Source organism: Rhopilema esculentum, chromosome 16 (assembly GCF_057945365.1).
Source record: "Rhopilema esculentum isolate cy_ngs chromosome 16, ASM5794536v1, whole genome shotgun sequence".
Classification (NCBI taxonomy): Eukaryota; Metazoa; Cnidaria; class Scyphozoa; order Rhizostomeae; family Rhizostomatidae; genus Rhopilema; species Rhopilema esculentum.
In genome coordinates this window covers 3158263-3178115 of record NC_142830.1, presented here as the reverse complement: position 1 = coordinate 3178115, position 19853 = coordinate 3158263, and the positions used below count along the sequence as shown (strand labels likewise).

Sequence of the window (19853 nt, the reverse complement as noted above, 5' to 3'; positions counted from 1 at the left end):
TAGATCTAAAGGCTTTTACGTGACATAACTTTCCCAAATTATCTACAGTGTGAAGTTATACATTAAAAAATTCTTTATAGCTGCCAACTATAAAATGAGTTTGTCGACGCTTGTCCTAACTAGAATTTAGTAGTAGCCTAACATTAGCTTGAATTAAAAAAACAGTCCATGCAAGGAATTTCCAAAAGCTACATTGACTTATTTCTTGTAATTGTTATTGATGCATTTCTTATAGCTATGATTTATAACAAATGCAGCCAGATCACATAAATCTGTTTTATTATGTATAAATATGATTTTGATGGTTAAGGCAACATATATTATACAGAATCTTCAATGTATACATGTAATGGTAATCTGTGCGTATCTTTGCAGGCTTTGGTCTTGACTGACAAAGTCAGCTCATCTGAAATACAGGTAAATTTATTGCTTTACTTGTTAAATTATTTCCATACAAAGTAGAAGTGAGCCACTCCTGTTCCATAATGGAGCAGCCCTTAGAAAGCACCACACTCCCTAAAAACTTGTTATTTGTCTGATCATATACCTAGATCCAGGACCCTAGAAGCCTCAATTTACGTAAAACTATATATATTTATAAAATAATTACATGTATAACCCTATATGACCAAACCGGTGCTTCCAAGTAAAAACAGTTTGTGTTTCTTCTAATAAATGTTGCATTTTGGTTTGTTTGCACATATTTAAGTGTTTTCGAAGTGCAGGAAACTACAGTTGCTTCTCCTTCTTGGTGGCTAAGAATATCAATCCTTTAAGAACATTAGTCGTTAATTCACGCAAAGAGCATTATTTTGCAGAGAAATTGCCTTAAGAGCTGACAGTAGGGGCTCAGCTATCCTTGGCAGCTTTTTTAACGTAGAAAAAAAGTATAAATTCTTCATTATAAAAATGACAAATACTAAGTGAAGTTTAAATTCTCTTTCAAAAGGACCTTTTGGCCCGCTTACTTATCCAGTGTTGGATCGAATTTGATCTTTAACATTTGAAATATAATGAAACAACCGTGAAAAAATTCAGCGCCCGTGGTGTTTTACATCCGTAATCTGACCATATGTAACCCTTTTCCAAAATATTTTCAACAGGCTTTGGGAAACGCAGCCCTCAGTAAAACAGGCTCAAAGGGAAACTCGAACCTGAATGCTTTTAATCCTGATCGTGGAACAGAAGACCAACCAGTTCATGTTGTCATGAACCCAGCCAAAGGTTTGATTATAATTGAATGTATTTTTAGCGTTGGAAAGTTAACGGCTTGTAGTACTTCCTTATTGCTTCATTGGATGGGAACATGCCTTTGCATGATCAAATTTCTTCCAGTTTCTTTCTCACCATCTCGAATTCTGCAACACTTTTCCAATTTTATTCTTGATTTTTCACTCTAAATTTTTATTCATGATTCTTGCCATAGTTTATCTGCTATGTACTCCCCGGCTTTCTCCCTTACCTGCCTGTTTCAATGGAAACCAGAGTTTCTTGTACTCCTTGCCGATTTCTTTCCACCATCTGTCTTTTCTTTTTCCCTGTTTGATTAAATATTCTTCATTCCTTCTCAATTCATCTCATACCTTTGTTTTAGTAGTTTATCTCTTTTTCCCTTTTCCAGTTTAATAAGATCCTCATCTTTCCTTCTCAATTTATCTCATATTTTTGTTTTATTTGTTTAAACCTTGTTATTTGTATTGATTGAAGCTCTGTGAAAAACATCAGTTTCTATCCGACTTGGAAAGTTCGTTGTGAATTATGAATAATCTTGATTTTAGGTTTTTTTGCAATTTTCTTTCAACATGCCTACCTTTTCAGGCTCATTCTTTAGAGAACAGTTCTGGAACACCCTAAGATTTCTCATTGGCCTGTTCTTAATTCTATCCGTTATTGAAGCACAATTACAAATGAAAAGTAAGAATTTTATAATGTTCTTTTTCCCCCTTTATTATCATCTTATCATAACTACCATCTCATGATTGTGTCAATTTCATACAAAAGTATCCTTTGGTTTGAGGCTCAAACTAGCCTTGCACAGGAAAAAGAACCCTCCTTTTACTGTTTTACTTTGATCGTTTGCTTGTATAATAATCATTGTAATGAAGATTAAGCTATTGATATAAAAGGCTCCTTTCAGCCCCATGACGCCATCAGTTTTAGTGTATTCACGGCTGTGACATCTTTTTGCCACATTCAAGCTAATTCCCCGCGAAACACCCGCGAAACACTCTTTAGCATTTCCAGTCTGGCTTTTGTGCTTGTTATCGGTTGCTAGAAATTTCCTTCCTTCTCATTTGTTTTTTTCTCTTTAAAGTCATTTTTACTCTAAAGAATACTTTGTCGCTCAGTTTTGCTTTCTTAATATACAATTTAAAACGATGATTTCTGTCTTTCAGTGACTACAAACCAAAAGGAAATCATGCCGGATCAGTCTGAGAAAAGGGTGAAGTTTTCTGACGTACAAGGGGTGAGTTGCTTTGTTTTTAATTTTCGATTGTAATGCTTATACCACTGGAAACAAAATTTGCTTTGCATAACCAAAATCATTAGCGATGTCATATTATTTTTAACCTTTTTTATACAGTGCGACGAGGCAAAACAAGAGTTGAAGGAAGTGGTAGAGTTTCTAAGATCGCCAGACAAATTTACCAAGCTTGGTGGAAAGCTGCCAACGGGTGAGTAAGATTGCTGTCATCCTTTACTTAGTGCAGTTTTCATAATCTCAAAATTACAGGTTTCAACATGTCATGTTTGTAAAATGTTTTCTCTTAAATGTAAAATGTTTTTTGCACGTCACCACATTATGGGCTACTTATGTAACTCAAAAGTTGTGAATTTTTGCACTGGACCTTAGTTGAAGAAATGATGTTTTGCTTAAGAGATTTATGATATCTACAAGTCCAATCTCTGTCCAAAAAGAGGCAGTTTTGTGAAGATTGTGTTGAAAAACCCCCTTATTACCTTCAATTCCATGCCAATATCAACCCATTCAATGCACATCGCAAGAATGGCAACATGTTTAGCCAATCTTGTGAGGATGTCATGATTACGATAATGATCAAATATCAGGCCTTCTGTTTATTTGTGTTCACCTCGCCTGTTAATCATTAATATTAGCGGCTGAAAATTTAAATTTTTTTGCCTTTAGGGGTACTTCTGATTGGACCACCTGGCACGGGAAAAACACTCTTGGCACGAGCAGTCGCGGGGGAAGCCGGTGTCCCTTTCTTTTTCTGTTCCGGTTCAGAATTCGACGAAATGTTTGTCGGAGTAGGAGCTGCTAGAGTCAGAAACCTTTTCAGTAAGATTAAAGATATTAAATATTCTGAACAAACATTGATGCAACTTTTTGAAAACGAATTTTGAGAAAGAATCTTTATATTTGCTTCAAGTGAGATTAGGATTTTAGTTGATTAGTCTAGATCCAACCCAGATTTTAGTATATTTGTTTTTCTTTAAAGACTCATTGCTAACAATGAGCCATTGCGCTACGCAAGCATCCCATAATGCATTTTTAGACAGTCTGAAATCAATTCTGGTTAATCCGTAGAAGTTTAGTGCCATTGTTTGGGCACAATTGCTGTCTTGTCCTATAGGAAAATGACTGAAACTTTTATCTCTCTCTTATCTCGAGTCAACTCTTATCTTTTTGGAGTGTTATCCTTTTTATTATTTATTAATATTCTATTTTATCAGTTGTTGACAGTGTTTAGGTAAACTTTGAAAACCATATACCTTCAAGTAATCAAAAAGAAAACTTTGAAGTGCAAAGATCATCAAATAGTTCCGATTCGCAACTTTTTTCGAGCCAACATTTGATATCGATAAGAAAATTCTTGAAAATAGGAACTCTTGTTACTGATCGTGTCCCTTATGCTATTTTTACTGTTCTTTCTTACTAGCTGCTGCGAAGGAACATTCTCCGTGCATTGTTTTCGTCGATGAATTGGATGCGATTGGAGGAACGAGGATTCCAAACGATCACCAACCCTACTCTAGAATGACGTTGAACCAGCTTCTTGTTGAATTGGATGGGTACTACGATTTCAGTTTTAATTTTACCTTCTAATCCCATTCTATAGTATACGGTGTTGACAATGCTTGATGTATTTTTATCAAATCTCTCAGCTCCAAAAACATTCAACTCAAAACTCTAAATACCCTCACCTCACATAAAGTATATTTTGACAGAGACCCGGTTTCCCACTTTTCGATACCCTTATGATATCCTTAGAGGATGCCTGAAAATTCCAAGTTAAAGTTGATATGTTAACTGTCCTGATAAAATGAAAAATTTTTTATTTGTCTGCTCTAAAGACAAAATACGGTACATATAAAGTTTTTTTACGACACTCATTCAAAATTTATCTTTGCAGGTTTGATAAAACAGAGGGGATCGTAGTAATCGGAGCAACAAACTTTCCCGAAATTCTTGATAAGTATGTTTAACATCCTTTTCACTTCTACGTTCTGATAACTTTTTTCTTCTCAGAATGATTTTTATTGAAGGTAACAAGAATTTCAGGGGAATGGGGAGGGTAACGCGACAAATAAAGCTGTAAGTCGAGCGGCTAAAGGTATTTTATCTATACCTTCATTTTATGCACCTAAAGGCTTCTAGTCCCATTGAAACGTAGCATGAATTTAAAGACTTAAACAACTATATGAAATGTCATGTCTTTCACTGCTAAAAAGTCAAACGCCTATCGTATCTTATCTGGCCACTTAAATGAGATACACATTTAGTTGTCCGAGTTTCGCGCACTGTAATTTATTGAAGATGTCCTTAGACTGCTGTTCATGCGCGCCTATTACTCCTTGTAACGTTTTAATTGCCTCTTGCTGTGTGATTGTCTCTTCCCGAAATCGTCAAGAAATTGTCCTCCTTTGTTCGCCGCGGTACTAATAACGATAATTTTTGTCTCCAGAGCACTGACAAGACCAGGACGTTTCGATAGCAAAGTAATTGTGGCAATTCCTGATGTGCGAGGAAGAAAAGAAATTCTTGACTTGTATTTGAAGACCGTGCCATGTGGAGATGGTAAGCTGATCCGGTTTCACTGACATTTATAGTGAATTATTTGAAAGGTTTTGTTTGACTTTCGGCAAGATTTTCTCTTGTTAATTAAAGAACAGTATGGATTCCTGTTAGAAATTTTGTATTCGGTGGAGATGGCTGCCCTAGTTTTGGTGGTTGAGTTGTTTGCCATGAAAGTGAGACCTCAAGATTAAGAAGAGATTACAGAAAAATTTTAAAAATGCTTATTCCATTTAGCATCTTTTCTTATATGTAGCTATTACAGTGTAATTACCGATAGAGAAATTCTTAAAAAACAACAATTTCTTACATCATCTGTTTCTAATTGCATTAGTGCTGTAGAATCGCAATTGTTTTTATCGAGGTTACCCTGATAAGTACGCAGATATTTGATTCTAAGTGATGATATTTTAAGTGTTAAGGAGAAATTGCAACTGCCAAGACACTTTGCTTATCGAATACAAGCGTGTCAGCATATCAGTCTTATGTACGCGCGTGTACGCATTTGCACAACACTCTGTAGAAATGCACAGTAAAGGGCAAATAGAACTTGTGCAGTCCTGATAATTTGTTGCTCTGCTTTTCCATCTCGTCTTATCTCAAATCCAGCCTGTGATACAAAGAATACAGAAAACTAAATTCGATGATTCTATTCGATTTTAGATGTAGATTCTACGGTCATCGCACGAGGAACGCCTGGGTTTTCCGGTAAGATATTTTAGCCTTCCTAAACCTATAATTTTGAAAAGTTTCTTCGTTTAGACTAGATTAGGCTAGACTTCTTTATCCCTTTTTATCACACAATTCATTTTAAGACAAATCGTGAGATAAAGGAATGGAAGATCAATAACACTAGTAAGAATTAACAAATTAATTGCTGTAGTTAAGCACAATTGAAGTTTCTTGCAATCTAGACAAGTTGACTCATAAATGATGATCAAAATTATTTCTTTTTGCTCATGATTTGGGTCAGTATAGCTTTCTAAACGCTATGAAATCTTTGATTAAAGTCAATCAATAATTAATAATTTCAAATGTCAATCAACAGTTGGCCAATCAGTGAGCGTGGTACCATTTACAAATGTATTGATTGGCTAATGTACTTATTCTTTTGCATTTTTAATTTTCTGTTTGTTGCTGCAGGGTTCGTGTTTATTTACAATTTCACACACGGTAACCATATTGTAGTTATAGCAATTCTACAAGGATAAAAAATGCATCAATAAATTTTATATAATCTGAATTTGCAGGAGCTGATTTGAATAATTTGGTTAACCAAGCTGCCATTCGTGCCGCAGTGGAAAGCGATCCTTACGTCACATTGAAGCATCTTGAATGGGCGAAAGATAAAATTATTATGGGTGAGTTAGTGCAGCTGTCAATAATTTTGTTAAGATTTTCTTGTACTTCAGTCCATCAATTGCCCCTTGAACGGGCTAGATTGTCTGCGTTTGATCTCAACCTAAACAGATTTTAGCGCCATCTTTGCCAGGCCGTTGTCTGTCAATCCAACTTTAATAACTTCTGTCGTTTGTGCTTTGCGGTCATTGAAAAAAGCGACACTTGTATTATCCGGTTTTTGTTACGAGACAGTGACCTTATCCTTCTTTTAGCTCGATTATGTACCATTTCGTGATTTTTCCTTGTATAGTCTCTTAAAGAAATAATATAAAATCTACCCATCCTTTCGTTATAAAAGTCCTCTTTAACCCTAGGAGACTGTCCTCCTGCCCTGCCCCTTAAGCTCTATCCCCCATTATCAAGTTTTGCATTACGTCTGCTTAAAAATGCTGCGTAATATCTTTTCAAAGGAAAATTATATTCTAAATACAACTACTGCCCTACTGCCCAACACTATACTGGTTATTGTCTATCTTTGTTGTTGAATAGGAAGCCTTAAGAGCATTTTTTGACTTGTGGTTTGAGTTCCTAGCCAAGATTCATTTTTGCTATTTATGTTTCCACTTTGTTACTTAGGTCCTGAAAGAAAAAATGCTGTTATAGAAGAAAAGAACCGAATTCTGGTTGCGTACCATGAAAGTGGCCATGCAGTTGTTGCTATGTATACTCCAGGTACTTTGTGTTTATTTGCTTCTATCTTTTCGGTTGTGTCTATCAACATTTGTGGCATATTGTTAACTCTACTGATGTTTTTCTGATTCCAGTCACTATGTTTTTGCCGTGGGCTCAACTAGAAAGATCTGTTAAAGATCAATTAATGTCCATAGCCCCCCGTCCCCTACTACTTTTCTGCACAGGGTGCAAACAGCAATAATTTTATATGTTCGTTACCAATCCCTATTTTGAAAAATCGTCTTTCCCCTGTTCATTCACACCTTTATTTTCAATAGATCTAGAGACAAAGCCAGCCCTTTTTTAGTATATTCAAAAAAATTCAGTATTTTTTAAATACAATTTATCGTTTTGCGTATTGAAGATTTTTTCTTAGAATTTTATCTATTTGCCAACCCTAAAATATTGGTTTCACTGCCCCACTGGCGGCTATCAAATAGTTGTTTTTGAATAAAATCATATTTCCTGATTTTCTGGGTATTTCGATTACCTTGCTCTTAATTTTTTATATTGCTTTTGCGTCGAATCCCAGTGTCAATCTTCTGGAAAAGTTTTTCAAACCCCCATTCCAGGTGTCAATCACACTTTTACCAGCCCAGGATTTGTGTATCCTTTAGAGAGTACACTTTCTTAGTCAATACATAAGGGATAAAAATGATTGTAGTCAAAGCCTCTACCTTTCGATGGGTTCTTCAGTAGACATAAAATGCTGAGGAATCAAGAAAAGGGTTGAAGGAAATGTAAGGAAAAGGCCTATACAATTTTCCCGTTTATCTTGTCTTGACTCAGGTTTGCCAATAACAGTTTTCTTCTCATTTACCACAAAACCATCAAATTTTGAACGTAACTTCTTTTCTAGATGCACTCCCAGTGCACAAGGCTACCATTATGCCAAGAGGACAAGCTCTTGGAATGGTAAGTTTGTATGCAGTATTCATTGTGTTATATTAGAAATTAGGCATGGAGGAACCTGTCTGAATTTTGACAAAAACCTGTTTTTTTGTAGACAGTATTGGTTTTATAAACCACGTGTGAGATTTTTGTAGGTTTAGGACTTCTATACCCCAAGCTTTAACAGGTAGAACGACAAAAGTTTACTAAAATCTATGAATTTGCCACGTTATTTGGAAGCCGAGAAATTTGTTGCCGATGGGAGCGGGTTGAGCGATGGGAGCGGATGTTGTTGCCAGGGGTACGAGACGTCACTTCTCTTTTAATCTTTCGAAGTGGCCGAAGGAAAGTAGGTTCGAACAGTGCATAATGTTTCATGCCTTTCATTTTAACTTGATCGGAATCTGGGGTGTGGCCAGAAATTCCCACTAAAGAAATTTTTTTTTCCCAAAGACCACTATGATCCCTTCTACTTTTGCTGCTGTTGTAGACCACGCTGGACCTCTCTCTGACGAAACTCGTTTCCAGGTCCCGAAGAGCTATCCGACATTCACTTGCACAGAAACGCGGCGCAATATACTGTCACCCTTTCTCCTGTTGTGTTTGAAAGTATTCGATATCTTAATATTGCCTTTGTCTTCAGCTTTTTGTTAAGCCCCTTTCACGTCATCCCGCAAGGTTTAAGAGTGCCAACGTCTCTGATTCTCAAGTGTTTTGTTTTGAAAACTCCCGACTGTAGATATATGCTGATGGTTCCTTTATACGTCAATTCTTTGAATATACATCAATCCAGCAAAGGCAACTAATTTGAACACGTATTTTCTTAGTTGCTAGCATAATGCGCATCCCAGATGAAGCTGCCTTCGGTCTAGTCGCAGCACTCTTCTGAAAGTTGGAAATTACAGCTAGATGGTTTGCTTGCAAAATCAGCCATTTTTTTGTTTTATCTTTTTGGAAATCAGTTGGTTTGGATTGAACTTTTACTTTTTATTTTACTCTTGCAAAGGGAAAGTAAACGAATAGCAAGTTGACTTCTAAGCGGTAACTAGTCAATGCTAACTAAAATTCTTAGCATAAATTACGTCAACCTCAACTTTGCTTAGAGTTTGTAGAGGTTGACCTCTTCACCTTCAACCTCTCCATCCTACTTTGCTCGGGCTGTTGTTGATTGGCTAATGATTGAATTTCGCTAATCCATCGAAAATCCACACTGAAAGCGCGGCTGTCACATCATAATGGTATTGAAAGATTCTTGGCTCGGTGGTCAATACGTACCGTCGAATCTTTTGAACTTTGATCGCAAAACAAATCGTATTTCCACCGCATTTACGTAAGCTATCGTTTGTGAAGACTCCTAGATTCTTGATAGGAAGTCTTTAAAATTAATAATCTAATCTCTTGTCGCTTGTTATTTATGAATCCACTTTCATTTAGGACCGATCCAATTCAATCTTGTACAAAATATAGGCTAATCCCTATCTTTAAGTAACTGTTTCAGCCAGCACGCTAATCTTACTTTTGTAAATACTTTTCCCCCATTTGTGAAGTTAAAACGTTCCCTTTGTGTTGCGAAATTGGCTGCAAAACTTAGATATTCGCTTCTCGACAAACAATGTTTGTGCACATATTCTATGCAGGGCCGCCGAGAGGCGGCCTGGGCCCTCGGGCAAAGTCCTGGTTGAGGCCCTAGAGTCGGATACAAAAAAATTTCGAGACCACGCCCTTTTTGAAATGGGAAACGCCCATTATTTCCAAACGTTTGCGCACGTTATAGAATATGGTTAAAATATCATAAAATGTAATAAAAAGCATTAATTCTAAAGGTAAGCGATTTAAATACGGTCTTTGACCACACCCTTTTAGCTGATTAAAGAGGACTTCAAAATGTGTTCCTTCAATTCTGACTGTTTTTTTCTGGTGAGCCACGCAATATTAAAATTTAAAATGAAAGGAAATTTTTATTCCACGCACTTTTATTTAAAAAATCCCATGGAACTACGCTTTTCAGTTCTTTCGTCCTTCAAAAGTTAATTTTTCTTGCTTTTCAGTTGCAAACTGATCATTGATATTGTCGTAATCAATTTGTCTTGCTAGTTCGTGCTCGATTGAAAGAGTCATGAGGCTTGATAGGCGGTTCTTTATTAATGCTAGTTTGCTGAAAGAGGCCCCAAAAGTATAATATAGCTTTATGCAACGAGTCTAAATGCAAACATAACTCACTTGAACGGACCATAGATGAAAACAAGATTATATGGGTTACCTAATTTTTATCAGGGCTCCCTTCCAATAAGTACGATTTTGCGAAACTCAGGGAAACTCAGCTTAAAAGACGAATCCGTAGAATATGTCATCTAAGGTTTATTCAGCTTTTTTTCGGGGCCCCAGACTCAATAAATAAAGCTGATAGGCCCCAAATTCAAACAAGACTCAGTGTACGGACCCAATGAAATTACTGCCATCATTTTCGACATTAACAAATATATCTTTGAATGCATTTTCAGTTTCTCAAAAAAAGGCATTTTAAAAAAATTTTCAGAATAATTTTGGGGCCCATTTCAGGCCGAGGCCCTGGGGCAAACTGCCCCCCTGCCCCCCCTCTCTGCGCCACTGATTCTATGTATTCATTTCCACGGTTTTGTCCATTTTATTGCCGTCAATCAGTGCTGCTGTCGTGGAGGATTTATCAAGTCGCACTGGTTACCAATTTTCACATAAATTATCTAAAAAACTGACAGCCAGCTGCTTCTAAAGTGATAAAGTAGCTGAATTTCTCTTGACATTTCTTGTATTCTGATCGTAGGTGTCCCAGCTACCTGAGAAAGACGAGTTATCATGGTCTAAAAAGCAGTTGTTAGCAAAAATGGATGTTTGTATGGGCGGTCGCGTAGCCGAGGAGATCATATTCGGAAAAGACAGCATAACAACTGGTTAGTTATACCACAGCCTTCCCTCCATTCTATTTGCATTTTGTTAGTCACTATATATTCTCGAACCCTGTTCAAAAAAGTTTGCAATTTTTCTCTGGTTTTTTTAACAGCTCATATTCAAGACCCAGAAAATTATTCAGAATTTCATGATCTCGAAAAAGTAATAGTACAACGGCAGACTCAAAAAAGCCTCTGCTCGGGTTCTACACCCTAAAAAGTAACCTGAGCCCCTCTATCTTGCAAATATATGAGTACCCTGGGGATCCTGAAGAAAACCATCTGCCTAAAGTTTAGTTTTTGCTATGATTAGCAGTCAATACAATTATTTTCTGCTTTATCGGTTTTCAATCGAGCTTTCTTCTTACCTTTCCGTCAGCCTAGTACTGATCTGCTTTTTCCTTCTCTCCTTTACCTTTTCGTCTTTTTTATACCTCTTCATCTTTTTACATTGTTCCCTCTCATCCATCTTTGCATATGTTTCTGACTAGTAGACTCTTTCTTCGTATATTTATTTCCCCCTTTCTTCCTTCTTTTGTCTACTTCTGCTTGTTTCAATGCCCTTTACAATGCATGTTTTATCACGTGCTTGTTTCTCATTGCCATTCTTTTGCTATTAATCCATTTTCTCTTTCTTCCTCCCTTTACTTTTTTAAATATGTATTCCTTTTTTCTTCTTCATGCGTTTCTTCTTTCTTTAAGAAGTTCCTTGATGCATAAACAGAACTCTTAAGATCGATGCAAACGAGTGACCCATACCTTGTTTCCCAGGAATTTCATTTTTGGGTGTATGGAGTAAATTAACCCCCCCCCCCATCCACTTTTCTTGATACCGCTACGGAACTACCGCCAATTTTTAACAAAGTAGCAATTCTTTTTTCTAGCATTTCCCTCTATTCTGCACCTTCTCGTTCTAAACCCACCAAATGCTTTGTTACCTTTCTGTCAATCAAAACGAAGCATCCCTCTCTTTGTTTTACTCTCCTCCGTTTGCAGTTTCTTTTGGTACCCTCCTCTAAATAGCCACAACTTCATTTTATTTTACATGACTACACCAATGTAATGATTTTTTTACGCTTTCTTGCCATACCAAGCAACAGAAAATGTAATGTGAAGTTTTGTTGATATCCACGTTATAATCGAACTTAATTTTATCTTTGTTAAAAAGATTTATCTTTGATATTAAAGTTGTATCTTTGAAAATTTAACACCCATAGCAAATGATTGTAAAAATGGTCCCCCGGCCCCCCTTCGTCAGTGGCCCTGTGAAATATTGTAAGAAATCGATGGCGGCGCCAGGCTCTAGGCTTTGGGGAAGAAAACACAAGAATTTTTAAGCCGCGCTCTTTTCATTGCATTTATCCTGCTGAGAACTGGGGAACGTGTCCTCCCAACTCTCTCCCCCTTACACAGATTACAATGGCGCCGCTAATGTAATCAAGAATTTATTGTTTCAAGTTTCTTTTGTGTGTTTTAGGTGCATCGAGTGACATGGAGACAGCAACGAAAATTGCAACTGCCATGGTTGTTAAATACGGAATGAGTGAGAAGGTATGATTATCTCCTTCTGGTTCATAGTTAGTGAACTGTTGCTAGTGATTGCTGCTATCAATTGGTGGCTTTTACTATGTTATTGACAACGATAGTATCAATGGCTGTCAGTGTTTTTGATTTACGGGGTGACATTTTATACTTTGCTTCCCTTTCCATGGTTTTTAATGGAACCCACAAAACATGGCTTGGGGAAGCAGAACATGTTAAAAATGAATAGAAATTTGCCTCACCTGCCCAAGCTAAGGCCGTTTAAATCCTGTTTTCGTTTGAATGCCAGAGTCAGGAAAACATTACGGTGGCACGGTCACTGACCGGAGGAAGGTCCACGAAAAACAGAAAAAGCAACAATAAAACACCCAAGCCACACCCACTTTCTATCGTTTTGTGAGGAAGGTTTGCCTTCTGGGATATTTTTGTCTGGAGGAAGGTTAACTACTTTTATGGACTCTGTTAAATGCATGTTCCTGGGCAAGGTTCCTTGCCCTAAAGCTTTTATTTCCTCATCTAAGGTCCTCTTTCGAGAGTGCTTATCTGATCAGAAATATTATATCTACGGGAATACACGCACCTTTTATGAGAATCTGTCTATAAGAAACCAAGCTCTAAGATCCCCGAAAAAATTGAGAAAATTTTAGTACTGATCTCCCTCAACTTGTAGAAACTGCTCAAAAATAATTCTTTAAAAGATGAGATGAAGTTGTTTGTTTCGACGATAACTCACTTATTTTTCCTTAAGTTTACATACAGGTAATGGAAGTAAAAACTCCTTAATGAAATTCCTTTACCTCCTCCATGTCTAGTTTACGTAATTTATTTCAAAAAAGTTTGGTTAGCCCACAAGATCGATGATTGATGTTAGGAGATTCATATGATCACAGGAAGACCTTATCAGGATTTGCGGCTGTTTCGCAACGATCAGTTTACTTATTACACTCAAAAACAGGCGCTATAATGATTATTCTGTTATTTGAGAGAAAACCACCGTATCACCTCTATATCTCGAAGTGATCGATGTGAAAGTTTAGCAAAAATTCACCTATTAAGGCTCCATAGCTTGTGCTATCTTAATATTTTTACTTAATACCTGCTACCTAAACAGGTCCTATTTTACTATCAATATTTCCATATTTAATTAAATTCGCTATTCCCAACCTCAGAGAGATGTTATGCTTGTATTCAATAGCAAGATTGCAACTTAACAAGGAACTTTTTTCGAAATTGATATGCTGGAAGGGTAGGAATAGAAACTTTTGACTCTAAATCGCGGTTTAAGTCCCCAATCCTTGACTCAGGATTTGCAGGGATGTAATAAAGACTATGCCAGTTGAATCTTGCGTAACCTGTTCTGTATGGATTATGATAAGCCTTCTAATGTAGTCAAACTTGTTTGGGCTAGGTTACTTTAAGCTTTGTACTGTAACACACTAACTTTTTACACCCCGAGCTTAAAGCACCTTAACTTGTAAGCCTGGGCGGTCTTCTGAAGCTCCGCTTTTCCCTGCCATTAACCATTTATGACCTCCATAAACTTAGAAAGTTGCTTATAAGTCTTTCATACATATTTGTGAATCCCAAACAAAAGTTACATCCACGGACAACTTAGAGATCTTGTTTTTAAAACTTTTACAATACAAGGTTTTTAATTGATTTTATTTCTCACTCAGGTTGGTGTTGTGAATATTGGTGACACTGATAAACTAAGCCCATCACTGCGAGCTACGGTCGAGAATGAAATCAATACCCTCCTGAAGGTAAAAGTTTCATTAGCACAAAATAAGTATCTACCTTTCATGTTTTACTTTCAGTTCTTCGGTGAAACTCGGAGTAGCAGCTTTGAACGGTCCTGTTCTTTACAAAGATTACAAAGAAGTGTACAGCCCTGCCTAAACGGCATCGACCGTTTTATGATAGACCCATAATAAGTAATTTTCATGACTTTCAGTTCTATATAGAACAGTGGCGGACACTTGGGGGGGGGGGGCGACGGCCCCCCCTCCAATACTTTAGAGGACAATGGTCTTTTGTTCGAAAACAATGGGAAACGTGACGTCATCTTATTAAAACAATAGGCTTGCCCCCCCAATATTTGACCAAGTGTCTGCCCCTGATATAGAATTTGACAGCATGTAGTTTGTTGTAGTCAGAAATTTAATTTGGGTGCCAAATTTTGATGTGCATCCGAATTAAGACAAAAAAAATTAGTGATGGGAGTCTATTAGATAATCAAAACGTGATAGATTTTGTTCCACAATTTTTACTGTACTGCTTTACAGAACTTAAGACACCAATAATCTAGATACTATAGTCTGCCAAAGTTTATCCAATGTGTTAAATTTGGTGTTCTTCGCTTTGGAGCCATAAAGCTTTGTTTTTCTCGTGGAACATAATGATCAAGATTACGTTTGTCGTCCTGTTTACCGTTTGTTTGTCTAAGTTTCATGCCAACACTGTTTGCAGTGTCTATCAATTCCTTTTTAAAAGTTAAACCCTCTTCTGTCTTGGTTCGGTCTTTGCTTTGAAATACTTGGAAAAAATAACCAATTGCAATTGAAAATTAGCACTTAAAAACTGCAGTGAGTATACACTTACATCATGTTCATTTGACATATCTTGGGTCATATTTAAAAGAAAGATATTGCGATCAAAATAATCTAATGAAGAATTTTTATTTGTATGTTACTGTTGCCTGCATTCCCTTAAGCACAGTTAGTTCCATTTGTGTAGTTTAGGAATATGAGGATTGTTCTTCAATGATCAAATCAGTATCCAAGTGGCAGATTTTAGTCCACAAAGCTACCTTTATTTAGTGTTTGTTCGATAACCAAAATTTTGTAATTATCGATTGAAACTAGACGAATTTATGTCTGCAGAAGTTCATTAGGGATTTTCAAACATTAAACGCGTTTTGGCTAGTCATTCTCTAGTAATGATATGCCTGAAATTTGTAATATGTTGGTTTATGTGGAGAAATACAACCCATTTGTTTGCACACAAGGTGACGAATTAACCCTGGGTTTTCTAGAAAAAGGACCGTTAGATTTCCGGTGTGGTTCGGGGATACTATAGCGAAGATTGATTTTCTTTTGATTAATCTGCTGAGCTCATCCAAATACTGCCATTCGAGTAAGGTATTGACATAACGAGATTATATTTCCACTATTGGTTTTCGCGAATGAATTGTAACTTTACCAAGGTCTTACCATGATTATATGACAGGCGTTCCTTGAAGATCCAATTTAATCATTTGATGCTTTACAAAAAACCTTTTACAGTTATATGGAAAGTTTGCTTAAATTATTTATTTTAATATCAAACTTCTCTTTGTCAATTAATAGCAAATACTATTAATGGCAGCCCTGGAGTTCAGAAAATTTCGCAGTGACAAGATTGGTTTTTTGTAAAAAAAGAGCGTTACTGTAGAAGATTGAAAATTTGTATTTTGACATAGTGTACACAGGGCTCTGCTCTGCGCCCTGCTCGTAGTACGTTCCCATAATGAATTAATGCATTAATTCCTGTAGAAACTGAAGACAGTTTTAGTTCCTTGCAAACGTCAATGATGATTACGTAGTCTGAGTGATCGTTTAAGCCTTTGGTTTGATACTTTGAGCCTTCGTTGCACCACATTTACATTGCACCTACGCTTTGGTATCTTCAAAACATTGATGCACTATAATGAAAACAATAGTGTGTTGAGATAATGAGTCTTCAGTAGCAGCAGAAGGGCTTTGCGCTTTCGGTCATTGTTTTTGCGCTTACGACACTAGTCTCATTGCGTGGTAACCGTCGAATGGTTAGCCACAGAAGTTTTTTCCGTGCGCAAATGTGCGTGTTCTAGAAAACCTGTATTGGAACACCAGTTTCATCGTTACTATCCCGGATCCAACTCCTCTAGATTCTGTTTTCACTCGCATAGATGTAGCATTAGCTGCCAAGATAAGAGTGGCCTTTCTGAAAATATGTTCCATAGTACCAAAATTAAGATTCAGCTAACCAGTGCCGTAATAAAGATTAATAGAATAGAAGAATACTTAGATTGATAAGCCTCCATTTGATGGCATACTATTTCATTTTTATGCCATTTTAAATTTGTTTATGAAGGATTGACCTTCGGTAAGGCTGATAGGCCTCCCATTATCAAATGATATTTAATAAAGTTTCACAAGTGAAAAAATGTTATTTAAGTCGTATTTCCATCATACATCATTTTCCATCATACATGGCTGAAATAATTTGTCATTCATTGCTACATTTAAAGCGTTAGATTATCATGATGTTATGCATTGAATTGAAATTCCATCTTGTACGTGCACCCTGCGTTTCGCCTGTGAAGGGAAATATCTTCTATTGAATTCTGTTCTAAAATTGTCCTTCCTTCCAGTTTCTCAAGGGAATCTTTTTTCAGTTGTTTAGTCATCCCTTGACATTTGGGTTTTTATTTGTCTGCTTTGTTGTAAACATTTTACTTTCCCTTAGGAATCATACGAGAGAGCAAGGAGCATCCTAACAGCTCGCGCATCAGAGCACAAAAGATTGGCAGAAGGACTGCTCGTGCATGAGACATTGGATTCTGATGAATTAAAGCTTGTTGTTCAGGGTAAACAATTGCCATCAAAAATTTAAAGGCCTAGTCTTTTTCGTTTCTTTTTTGCGAAAATGTATCCCGTGACCGTTGATTGTTTCAAGACTTGACGTCAAAATTTGGCCATCATAGACATGCGTCATTGCCAGTTGTGTAGTTTCATGGAAATAGGTTTTGAGTCGCCCGAACAGAAATCTAGAAACTGCTGAAATCCTCCAGAATTTGTATTCTTGTAAAAACTGGAGTTGTGGCCGATTTATACCGGTTTTTCAATTAATCCATTTACTAGCCAGATCCTGTAAATGGAGACCCTGGACACCGAATAAAGATTGTGTCCTGTGCCCTGGGTTTTGTGAAACCTCAGCTGGGTCAAGAATGCAGTAGGATCTTTATTATACTTGCATCTGTCAATATGAGATTTTTTGCTTGCAGAAATTTGTGATGTTTTCGCAGATTAACTCGCGTTTCAATTTATGCAATTTATTTTAGTTTTCGTTCATAGTTTTCAGATTCAGTAAAAAACTACTTTTTTTAATTTTATTAAAATAAACTAAAAGTGTGTAATGTGTGACCTATTAACGTCAATATTTTAATTAAATCAGTCATATTTGTTTCGTGAGAATTGTCACTGTGTAATCGTATTTTTATTCACTTACTTGACTAAGCGAGTTTTTTAGGATGTCTTTTAATACGCCTATAGAAGCAAGTAGCAACCAGATTTCTGTGACGAAAAACTTGAACGTAGTTGATCGAGAAAGAATTGAAAAAAGTCTTCTTAAGTTCGGTCTCCTTAATGTAGATGTGAAGTGTAAATGATTCCATGTTGAAATATTAATCGTGAGATTTAAAAAAAATAGAGAATGATTGATATATCAGCTTCTCGTTTATATTTGAATGTTTGCAAAGAAACAAGTCGTTCCTGTTGTACATTTGTGTTCCTAAATTTATGAATATCATCTAATGTACAATACGGCATGAAATTGTCGCATAATTAATTTCTCCATTGGGGGCCAGCCCCCTACCAAAAATTTCGGATAGTACCTGCACCCGACATGATGGAAAGTCCGTATTTGTACTTTGCAATTGCCCCTTAATATTTGCCCTAGCTCCCACTTTCAAACTTATGTCGGAGCCCCTAGTTGTTGATACCTCTGAAAAGGGCCACGCTTTTCAAAGTGGCTCTTTAAACCCCCAATGCTGCTAGTCCCTTGCGGGAAACAAGGCCTGCTTAACAATGGAAAATTCCCACGCTAGAATATTGCACAGGGTCGTGCCAGACTGTTGACAGAATCACCTATGGGCAATCGAATTGAACAAGCTGATCAATTTTCGCTGTCTCTTAATCAAGTTAACAAGTCTATTACACCTGAATGCTTCACACCATTAGATCACAGCTTGCCAGATTAGACATCGCATGTCCTAGTCACGTGTTCAAGATTTCCAGGTAAACAAATTTGCGATCCCATCAATCTTCGTTGCAAAATGGCTGGTGGATTGGGGAGTGGTACATTGCAAGAAAAAAAGATATTAAAATTGCCGTTACATTGTGGGTGCCATTTGGCAAGGAGTGAAGTGAGTACGATGAAAATGGGCCTATAGCGACAGTGTAGCAACAAGAAGTAGCAGGAATTATAGATATTGGTCACTTTTCGTTGTAATCACGGGGTTTCGGCTTCAAAACCCTTCAAACGGTACACCCTTCCATTCGTTCTAGACAAGTTAGTGAAGCATTTTGTGCCTGAAGCACGGAAAATGAAGAGAGAATGATCATAAGAACTCCATGAGCCTTACGCCTTTTACCAAATTTACCCTTAATTGTTTATAATACGGTTGTATTAAAAAGTTATGAAAGAGATTTCGCTACAAGAGAAATACATATTTACCTGTGTATTAATTGAATATTAAGTGATACTGGCGTGAGGGTCTCTGAAAGTTTATCGTTTGGAGATTGATCAATAGCAGTACCTCGAACTATGCTGGTGTACACTCATTTTTTTATAAGAAAATGGCTAGAAGAAACGAGTACTGGACAGTCAGCAAATTTTAGGAAACTTCAGTACTCGAAGTAAAAAAATTAAGAAACTATTAAATCGTAATAAAACTGAGAACAACGAAATTTTGTAAAATCCAGGAACAAGATTGCACTGTTGGCCTAGAACGTAAGACACAATGGATATACTTTCCGCATCCAAATACAGCATCGGGACGGCAGCGAATCTCTTGACGTGATAAAAAAGGTCACGAACATCTCATAACATCATTTATGACATCATAATTAAGAAACAATAAATATTGACATTTCCATAACGTTAAGAAACTGGAGTAGTCAACATCGACCTTTGTTTCTTATAAAGAAACAAAGTGTAAGTTACAGGAGACTCTGGTTATAGTAGCACCAAGTGTTGCTTGAAAACTTATTATTGTAAACGGAGTGTGACTATCAGCGGAGCTAAACTGAATATTTTTGCATATTTGGGTCTGAATTTTATGTGACTGAACGGGCAGTGTGACTTCAACCCGAATGAAGATAAGCGGAGTCGACTGTACTAAGGTTTGTGATCTCACCATTATGAGTGTTACATATACCCAAAAGATTTCTTTGGAAATACACCTCGTTTTCTTGCCAAATACTTGATTGTGGAAAAAATGAATGGAATCAAGTGAGTCGAAATATATTTTCTTTTTTTTCAAAATCCATCCGTTGCCCAAACGAATATTTAACTCACCCTGCGAGCCCCTTGGCGCGGGGCCGGTGACAGCCACTAGGCTGTGTGAGAGACAATAAAGAATT

General features: G+C 36.8%; 1 protein-coding gene across 1 annotated transcript in view; it reads left to right on the top strand.

Moving 5' to 3' along the window:
• LOC135682293 (uncharacterized) overlaps nucleotides 1-17991 on the top strand; it is a 29137-nt gene extending 11146 nt beyond the window's left edge. The window contains exons 7-23 of the mRNA XM_065197120.2: nucleotides 376-417; nucleotides 1104-1224; nucleotides 1819-1914; nucleotides 2397-2467; nucleotides 2585-2675; nucleotides 3149-3301; nucleotides 3903-4035; nucleotides 4377-4439; nucleotides 4929-5041; nucleotides 5702-5746; nucleotides 6289-6399; nucleotides 7016-7111; nucleotides 7971-8026; nucleotides 10803-10929; nucleotides 12404-12477; nucleotides 14145-14231; nucleotides 16957-17991. Of these exons, the coding sequence (XP_065053192.1) occupies nucleotides 376-417; nucleotides 1104-1224; nucleotides 1819-1914; nucleotides 2397-2467; nucleotides 2585-2675; nucleotides 3149-3301; nucleotides 3903-4035; nucleotides 4377-4439; nucleotides 4929-5041; nucleotides 5702-5746; nucleotides 6289-6399; nucleotides 7016-7111; nucleotides 7971-8026; nucleotides 10803-10929; nucleotides 12404-12477; nucleotides 14145-14231; nucleotides 16957-17103 (1626 nt within the window). The 3' untranslated portion in view covers nucleotides 17104-17991. The remainder of the gene's footprint in view (nucleotides 1-375; nucleotides 418-1103; nucleotides 1225-1818; nucleotides 1915-2396; nucleotides 2468-2584; nucleotides 2676-3148; nucleotides 3302-3902; nucleotides 4036-4376; nucleotides 4440-4928; nucleotides 5042-5701; nucleotides 5747-6288; nucleotides 6400-7015; nucleotides 7112-7970; nucleotides 8027-10802; nucleotides 10930-12403; nucleotides 12478-14144; nucleotides 14232-16956) is intronic.
• The last annotated feature ends 1862 nt before the right edge of the window (nucleotides 17992-19853 follow it).